Source organism: Phyllostomus hastatus, unplaced genomic scaffold, assembly GCF_019186645.2.
Source record: "Phyllostomus hastatus isolate PE091 unplaced genomic scaffold, TTU_PhHast_1.1 phas_scaffold_129, whole genome shotgun sequence".
NCBI lineage: Eukaryota > Metazoa > Chordata > Mammalia > Chiroptera > Phyllostomidae > Phyllostomus > Phyllostomus hastatus.
In genome coordinates, this window is record NW_025334009.1 from 30,982,760 (window position 1) to 30,992,669 (window position 9,910).

Consider the following 9,910-nt stretch of genomic DNA (forward strand, 5'->3'; position numbering starts at 1 on the left):
CTCATCTCATTTTTCTGCCCTCAACCACTTCCCAAAAGGAAAAAGAGTCCTTCGATTCAGCTGCCCAAATCTGAAACCCTGGACTCCTCTGTGACTCCTCCCTCTTCTCTAATGCTCAGGTCTCCACCAAGTCTCCTGCAAACTCCCTATAAATTCCTCACAAATCCATTCTACCCCTTCAACTGCCCTAGCTGATCCCTCTTATCACAAGGCTGACTTTGTCCCACTTTCCAGATCCCAGCTTTTTGGTCTACAAGCCATCATTATCCGTGGGACCGAAGGTATCTTTCCTATAACTCAGTCTGACTGGGTACCTGCCTTTCCTAAACTCTTCAATAGCTCCTCATTACTTATAAGATAAAATTTAAAGTTCTAATCCAATCTCAACCTACTTCCCAGCTTTCTACTCTACCACTCCCTGACTGTGCCAGTTTTTCTCATCTTAGCCATCTTAGATTTCTCCCACCCCTTAATTTCACACACATCTGCTTCCGCAGGACTGTGGCTTTGACCACACTATTTTCTTTGTCTGGCAAGAAATGTTTCTTTTTTCTTCCTATCAAACTTATCCTTCAAGATGAGACTCAAATGTCTCCTTTCCTGGAATACCTTTCCTAAAACTCTCTAAGCCTCTCTCCCTTCCCCTCTTCTACTGTCAAAAGTCACCACTTCTACAGTAACTTATCTCAAATCAACAATGTAACTCTTGCAGATATAAACAGTCTTGCCTACAAAATTCTAAGTTCCTCAAGAAAAGTTCAATAATTTTGAATCACCATTTTCTACCATGATATGGGCTTCAAAATTTTTTACTGGATTGGGGGAACAATGATCTCAGTTAGTATTGGCCTGATTTTAAGTAAGATGTGAACCATGCTTAGCTCTTCCAGGGGATATTTATTTTAACACAGAAGCAAGTTGTCCAAAGCAAATTTCTCACTGGTGGGAGGCAGCGCCTATTCTTAGAAGTCCCACTGACCCCTATAGGTTCCCTATCACCACTGACACTGCTGCCATGACCAGGTTATGCCACAACCCCACTCACCAGCATGTTACTCCCAAACCCCTAGCACTGACCCAGCCACATATCACTTTCATAAGCTCTGGACTTCAGGAAGCGCAATTAGAGAATGGGAGAATGCAGATAATGATCCAGACCACAAGCAAGCACATGTGGCAGCAGGCTTGCAGATTATACTCCTCAAGTACTCTGGTTAATCACACCTCCAGAATTGACAGAAACAGTGTGGATTCCGGATACCAGCAGGATGGAGTCAAGACCTGACACTCTCCTCAGTGCACAAAGGGCCCAGACTCAGAGTCCTTATCAGTAAAATGAGAAAATGGATGCCTGTGATGCAGCTTGTTAAGAGGAGTAAATGAGAGCAATGAAGCAAGGCCTGGGGACACAGGGATGCCACATATGACGAAAAGATCCTGAGGCTTTGGCGTCTTCGTACAAGATGGACTTCCATCAGCGCTGCATGACGGCTACCAAGGAACTGAACTGGTTACCTATACCTCCTCCAAGTCTGTCTCCTCATCTGCAAAACGGAGATGACAGTCATACCTAACGTGGAAATTACCTTTGGACCTGACACAGAAAAAGGATCCATGCATTAGCAGCATTCTAAAAAGGTGAAGACTCTACTTCAACCACCACTAGTCTTCTTAATACAGTTATTATAAAAAAAACACACAAAACTGCTACAACATGGCACCAGCTCTTCCAACAGTCAAAGAGCCCAATCCTACTTGTCATTTATACATTGTGGAATGACCACTAGCCTTTATTCCCATTTCTTCCCCAAACTCTCCTAAAATGATAACAATGAAATCACAAAGACATGAAACCACACAGACAAACAGAAAGGAAGAGAAGGCAACAACACATTATACATTTCAACAACTTTTGCAAGCTGGATAGCAGTTGAAGGAGTGGTCACTGCCCCTCAGGACTCCTGAGTGGCGCAGCAATGGAGCCTCCAAAGGCCCCCAAAGGTGAACCTGGGCTCAGGCCTGATGAAGGGGGAGCTTCTGATGGAGGTATTCAAAGCAGTTGGTCCCTCAGGTCCAGCAGGAGACCTAAAGTTGTTTCTAAAGAAACTGAACCACATTAGCAGGAGCACTATACGCAGAAGTCAGAATCTAACTGAAACCCAGGCTACTGGTGTATCACAAACCTACCAGAGGCCGAAAATTGCAGGAGTCTTCTCTGTAGACACTGACTAGTCCCAAAGAAGATGTGAAAGTGCTGATGTGGGGGGTAGACTCGCAGCGAAAAGTCCACCTGCATCCCCACCCCAGGGCAGTCACATTAGACCACCAGCACACACACATTTTCTCCCCCTTAATCAACTTTCAGCATCTTGCTCTTAATTATAGGTAGCCAGGGATCACCAGACATTTGTGATATAAACAAACATAGAACATACCCTGAAATTAACAGGCACACTGGAGGAAGCAGAATATTAAAAACATACTAAATATATACAATAGCTAAAAACAACATGTACACACACCTCAAAGATAAGGGAAGATAATACATCTATAAAATAAGAATGAAATAGAAATGGACACAGACAACAAAAATAGCAGCTTTTAAAATTTAAAAACCTCATTGAAATTTAAAAATAAAAGCCTGGAAGATGGAATTAAGAAATGCTCACCTTCTTTCCACTTTCAATACAAAGATATAAATAAGAAGCAACATAGTAAGAAAATCTGGAGATTTGATAACCAAACCAGTAGCTATCTCAGAAAGAAAGAACAAAAAACAAAGAGTAGGAAAGTATAAAAGGAGTAATGGACATTTTTAGAAACTGAAGGACACGGTTCTCTAGATTAAAATGGCTCACTAAGACAAGATGGACGATAGACAGACTGAAGGAAGGACCCACACAAAAGTTTATAAAATTTCAGAACATGAGAGAAAAATACTTCAAAAAAGAAAAAAGAAAAAAAGAAACCAGAATGGCTTTGGATTTTCATCAGAAACCCTTAAGGCCAGAAAAAGTATGAAAATGCCATCAAAATTGTGTGGGAAAAATTTATTTTCAACCTAATATTCTAAATTCACCAAACCATCTATAAAGCACGAAGACTAGATAGACTCCTCAGACATGCAAGGCCTCGGATAATTTGCTTCCCATGTGCCCCTTTTGAAAGAGAGATACTCTTCAACAAAACAAAGCACAACCAGAAAAAGGAAGACAGGAGGTCTAGAAAACACAGGCTCCAAGACAAAAAAGGGACCAGAAGTTGCAAGAAAAACAACCCTGCAGTCCAGAATGGAATAAGAGAATGGAAGACTCTGGAGGGCCAGTCTCTAAGGGGAAACCAAGTGGGACTGATAGATGATTTGATGTGCAGCCTGGAAAAAAAATCAAAAGGCATTTAACAGATTTCTTGGAGTAGTTAAAAGAATGTAACCTACATTAAAAAAACTAACCAAAAAGTTTAAAAAGCAATTAATTATTTGCTCCAGGAAAAACAAAAATGGTCAGGGGAAAAAAAAATCATGGGTCACTATTTAGTTCAGAAGTGAGCAATAAATGTACACACAAGAATGTAAATACTGACTGCTGGTTCTACCAAAAATTATCATATAATGTTACTGGGGGGTCTGGGGAACAGAAGAGGGCAAGTACTCAGTTATGACACCAGGAAGTCAAATGCTCACTACACACTGATTTAGAAGTATGGAAGTAAAAACCAGGAAAAAATAAGCAGAATTAGTTTAAGACAGTAACTTCTTCTGGAAAGTAGAGCCTGGAGGATTAAAAGGCCAAAGGCAGGAGACTGTTGTTTTTCACTTTGAGCCTTTTAGCACTATTTGATATTTTATAAATTATGTGTATGTATTAATTGATTATAACAATTTATTCTCATATCAAGGGCGATTTTTTCGATTTATAAAGTTGCCGTAGCCCTGGCTGGCGTAGCTCAGTGGATTGAGCGCGGGCTGGGAACCAAAGTGTCCCAGGTTCGATTCCCAGCCAGGGTACATTCCTGGGTTGCAAGCCAGAACCCCCAGCAAACGCACATTGATGTTTCTCTCTCTCTCTCTCTCTCTCTCTCTCTCTCTCTCTCTCTCTCTCTCTCTCTCTCTCCCCCCTTCCCTCTCTAAAAATAAATAAATAAAATCTTTAAAAATAAATAAATAAAGTTGCCGCTATCAACTTTATTTATGTGTCTTACTTAGTATTCCAAACTCATTGTTTTAGAAATACTATAAAGTGATGGTTAGTTTTCCAAGTCAGCTTTCAGAAGGCATTTTACTCATAAGGACGTAAAAATATGGTACAAAGAAGTATTTCAAGTAGTCTTAAATACCGTTAGGAGTTTCTGTGGGAAACTGCATTCTAAGAACTCAGGAGGCCTGGTATACACCTGTCCTACCCACTTGATCTTCTGCACCTGGTGCAGCCAAGGAACACTTTTTTTTAAAAGATTTTATTTATTTATTTTTAGAGAGGGAAGGGAGGGAGAGAGAGAAACATCAATGTGCGGTTGCTGGGGGCCATGGCCTGCAACTCAGGCATGTACCCTGACTGGGAATCGAACCTGCGACGCTTTGGTTCCCAGCCCGCACTCAATCCACTGAGCTATGCCAGCCAGGGCTCCAAGGAACACTTTAAAGGCAGCATGTATAAGGGACATGGGAAGGGAATGGAAGGAGAGGACCTGGATCTGGCAGGATGGATAATCAAGAGACCCGCTATAACATGTCAACTCTCTCTGCATTGGAGAAAATACTGCCGGAGGTCCCTCTTGCCTCAGAGGTGGACCAGGCTGATCAGCAAGGCATCCTCCCCGTCCCTGCTCCCAATAGCCCATTCCTGCTCATCAACAGGTAACAAATACATCACTTCAAGTATTAATTAACAACCATTATTTTCCACCATGCCATAATCAAACTTCTAGTGTATAAACTATATCTTCATTTAATTCCATAAAACTTTGTGGCCTATGTCAACACTACATTCGACTTTTTTTAAAGATTATATAAAATTGTGTGGCCTTGAACAAGTTATTTAAAGCCTTACTTTACTCATCTCTAAAATGGAAATAATGATACCTACCTAAACGGGTAACAAGAGAAGTAGAGGAAATGATGTGTATAACACAAGTAGGGGCAGGTATATGACAGGCACTCAGTCAATGTCAGCCTCTGGTTGTCCCCTGTCCCCTACCCCCAACCAGACTGGTTTCTTACATGTAAACAAAGTCACAAATTATATACATGCTTTTAACAACAGCAAAATAAACTTTACAAAACCATGCATAATACATTAAAATTTTTTAAAATTAATGTGATGAGTCCATCTATAAGCATTCATTATTTTTCCTAAACCTTAGTTTAATGATCCAAGTACTAACCCAATTTGCAGTTTTAGTTCAGCTAACCTAGGTCCAGCTGATTCAGCTAGAAGAAAAAGAGGGTCAAGAATGCAAGACAGTATAAAAACACAGCATTTTTCTTTGGTCCAAGACTACAAACCCATGCACGTAACAGTGTCTAAACAGTCCGCTAAAAGCAAGTCCTCAAAACACCTCAAGGAAGTCTTTAACTTACAAAAAAATAACACTGACCAATAATTGATGCTTAAGAGATTAATTTTTTTCAACTCAGATGCACCACAAACCTGAGATGACATAAAGGCACTGCCATGATACACAAAAGAAGTAAATGTCTAGGTACGTGCAACTACCAAAGACTTCCCATTTGGACCATTTCTATCACACCTTCCTCTAAGGGGTCATTTCCAGAATCCGCAAAGTCCCAACACGAGAAAACCATTATGTTTTAAATTCATTCCCAAATGACAAAGCTAATTAAGTAGAACAGAACCAACTGACCCAAAGCCAAGTTCTCGTTTCCCTTCAAGGCATTCAAAGTAGAACAGTGGCCCAGAAATACAGGGTCAGTTCACACTCCAACACATCACAGACAAGAACCAAAAAGGTACCAAAGAAGCTAAAAGGTGTGGGCTACCTGGAGATTCATTCACTATTTAAAAGCAAACTTATCAATACCAAGATTTGGAGACAGCCACGAACATGTAATGAAATGTCCTTATAACATCTGTCTCACTTTTTTTTAAAGCATGATAACCAAAGAGTATGAGCTCAGTCAGCAGTGTAGCCTCTCTTGGGACACCAAAACCACCGCTAAGGGTTTACAGATTTAGTTAACATAAAACGTGGATTTCAAGGTATCCAAAATCCAGAGCCCTAAAGTGACACGCATAAGAAGAGTCAAAGAAACTTGGTGCGGCAGGGAAGAAAAGTTGGAAGAGCGCTTGACTCTAGAAAGGCTGCTGAAGGGCTGAAGAGGCTATGTGAAGGATGGAATGCGGTGGATCCCGGGTCTTTCGCGGTGGCCGAGGGGTCTCCAGGTCTTTCCGTGGCGGAGGAGCGAGGGTGTAGGCGAGAGCCATAAGGCTGACCAGGGGCGGGGGCTACGAAGGGACCACACCTCCCACCCAGCTCCTCAGGCAGAGGCCGGGGCCCCGAGGCACCCCGGGTGCAGGAACGGGATGGGGATAGCCAGGGAACAAGGAGAAGACCGACCCACGGATCAATGCGCGCGGACTGGGCCGTCGACGGCCGGAAGCAGCCGGGGACGGGCCCGACCTGCGCGCCCCGGCGCAGGCGGCCCCACTCACCGATGAGCCGGCGCACCTCGTCCTCGCTCAGGTAGAGGCTCACGCTGGGCCCCGCGGCCGCGGGCAGCAGCGCCGGGGGCCGCGGGGCCGGAGCGGCGGCGGCGCCGGGCGCGGGCAGCATCGGCACAAGAGTAAGCAGGAGCAGCAGCGGCGGCGGCGGGGCCCTCAGGCCGCGGGCCCCCGGGAGGCGGCCCCGGCGCGGCGGCCGCGGCCGCGCCGTCCCGTGCATGGCCACCGCCGCCGCCGCCAGGAGAGACCGTTGGCCGCCCGCCGCTGCGCCGCCGCCGCCCACCCCCGGCCCCGAGCCCCTCACAGCTCCGAGCCGGGGGCGGTCGCCCAGCTCATCGCGCCGCCGGCCCGTGGCAGCCGGCCGCCGCTTTAGACCGCCGGAGCGCGCCGCCGCCGCCGCCGTCTTCTCGGCGGCATCGTCCACTACAGGGGGCTGGTCGCGGGGGCGCGCCCGTGCGCGTCGCCGCCATCCCGAGAGCGAGCGCGCATGCATCGCTCGCTCGGTGCAGGCAGGGCTTGGCGCGGAGCGCTTTGATTTTAAAGTGCAGTTGTCGGAGAAGGAATCGCAGATCACTCTCTAAAGGAGTCTGCCCCCGCCCCCACGTTGTCACCAACCTGATGTTTGCTTGTCTGTTGTCTGTAACACCCTTACCGCTGTGGGGAGTGCGGGCAGGAAGGCCCAGGCCGTGCCTGCAGCTGAGTGGGCTCTCCCGACCCAAGGAAATACCTGGAGGCAGCCACTATGGTTGCAAAAGAGAAACTTGCGTTTTTGCTCAGTGAAAAAAGTGGAGAAAAATAGAAATCACCTTGTATCCCACCATCGGTAGTCAACATTAACATTTCTGTGTTTGTTCTCACACATGTAAACTTTATACATTTAAGTTCTTCAAAAAGAGCTTAGCAAACTTCAGTAACCTATCGTTAAACGTTTCAAATTTTTATTTTTTATAGTTGTTCTGCGTTCTTACTTTCGAACTGCATCTGGGGTCGTAAACCCGTGGTCCGCGCCAAGCTTTGACAGCCCCCCTCCCAAGAATGTAACATTGTGTGCAAATGTGTGTCTGTGTCTGAGTGTGTACTTGTGCTGGTACATCTGTGTCTCTGTGTGCTGTGTGTATGCCTGTGCACACAGAGAAGTGGTATGCACATCTCATCATTTGTTGTAGGGAGTCCGTATCTCCCAAAGAGGTCAAGAATCACGGATACATAGTCTTTTTAGAGGCAGCCCAGCGAGGCCTTACGAGGATCTTGATGTATTTAAATGATCCACCCACTATCGCGGTCAAATATGCTCCAGGTGCCCTGTCTCTCCGTGAGGCTTCCAAGTGTCCTTGCCTGTCCTGGGCTACCTCACCCCCATGCGCAAGTCCCGGGCCTGACCCTAGGCCTCCCAGCGGCCTATGGCCAGGGGAGCAGCTGCTCCTGGACCAGGCAGCTCCCAGGCGCAGTTGCTCCACCGCAGTGAGGCCCTGGGAGACGGCTATTTTTATCCTCTGAGGAGGCTCGGGGAAGAGAGAGGCTGATCAGGCCGGAAGTCCTGGAACTCGGTTTTCTCCTTCTGGGGTGAGAGGGAAGGGTTCCGTTTAGAGATAGGCTGGCCTCGACTTATCAAGCTTCAGCCCCCCAGCACAGTACTGCAGCCATCATTCCGTAGGAGGAGGCTGGGCAGAGCGTGAGGGCTGAAGAAAAGTGCTCCGCCAGTGACTGATCAAAACCACAAAGGTCAGCAAAAATGCTTACATTGGAGCAGGCACTGCTCCCTATTAGGGGACGAGCTTTATCAAGACAGACTTGGGGGCTGGGACTGTGCTGTGTGAACAGGGACCCCAATTTAGAGAGGAGACTTTTTTAAAAATGATGGCATATTCTCTGGATTTTTGAAAATGGCTCACAGTCCCCAAGTAAGGAAGCTCTTGTCTTCAAAGCAATATTCTCTTATCAGTGGCTTCCTGAGGCAGTTGGTGATAGAAACACAGCAGAGCTGTCTGTCAGGCCTGGCTGGGTTCTGGTACTTGTTAATGGGGTGACCTTGGGAAAACTACTTAAACTCTCCAAGCCTTGGTTTTCTCATTCATAAAATCACGGTGATGGTGCCTGACTCACAGGGCTTTTACAAAATTTAATTAGAGAAGATGTGAGTAAAACACGTAGGCAGATTCTGCACTCCGTGTCAGTCACACACCCATTGTTACTGCTATTATAATCAATACCTTCCTTCTAATGATCACTTTCTGGAAAGTTTCATCACCAATAACCTCCAAACCGTTCAAGCCAGGGATCCTCAGGAATTTCATTCAATATAGCACCACACCTGGCCCAACGCCAAGCTCAATATATTCTTCGACCCAGGCAGCACAGGACATAGAGTTGAGCAAGGTGCTTCCTAGAGGATGTACTAGAAACAAATATTTATTGCACATTATCATCAGTCCTATGAGGAAAAAGTTCGTGGTTCTCAACTTGTGGTTCCCAGACCATCAGGGTTCTCACTTGAAACCTTATAGAAATGCAGATTCCTAGGCCCTACTCCAGACTAACAGAAGTAGAGACTTCTGTTAGCAATGTACAGAGGACTGGCATGCACATTTTATTACTTGTTCTAAGAAGTCCTTGTCACCCAAAGCGCATCGTGGGACCTCCAGGTGATGCTGGGCACTCTGTCAAGAAAAACTCAGCTCTACCATCTCTCTTTTGGGCAATTGCAGTTGTCTCTCACTGGCCTCCCTGCTTTCCCGTACTTTTCTAGTCTGCTCTCAACACAGCGCCCAGAGCTATCCTGTCAAACGGCCACTACATCATGTCACTCCCTGGCTTTTAGACTGCCAGTGGCTCCCTAACTCATCTGGAATGAAAGGCAAAGTCCTTACAAGATATCAAGGCATTTAATAAGTCACCAACTATTTTTTAAAAGATATCAAGGCAGGTCTCACCCTCCACTTTTTTCTCTTCCCTTCTGATCTTACCTTCTTCTATCCTCCCAGTACTTGCTTAGCTCCAGCCATAATGGTTTCCTTACTGTACTTCCAACACACCAGATACAATCCTACCTCAGGCCTTTGCACCGCTATCCCCTGAACCTGGAATACTCTTCCTTCTGACATCCACAGGCTTCATCTCTCACCTCCTTAAATCTATATTTAAATGTTAACTTCTAAATAAGGTTGAAACTGTGAATTTCCCAGCACTTTAACTTCCCAGAGAAGGAAACAGTTCCCAGTCTCCCCTGGTCT

General features: G+C 45.7%; 1 protein-coding gene across 2 annotated transcripts in view; it reads right to left on the reverse strand.

The window, feature by feature from the left end:
* RYK (receptor like tyrosine kinase) overlaps positions 1–7,110 on the reverse strand; it is a 91,237-nt gene extending 84,127 nt beyond the window's left edge. For both annotated transcript variants that reach the window (XM_045857304.1, XM_045857303.1), the window contains exon 1: positions 6,672–7,110. In XM_045857304.1, coding sequence (XP_045713260.1) covers positions 6,672–6,900 — 229 coding nt within the window. In that variant the 5' untranslated portion in view covers positions 6,901–7,110. The remainder of the gene's footprint in view (positions 1–6,671) is intronic.
* Positions 7,111–9,910: the final 2,800 nt, after the last annotated feature.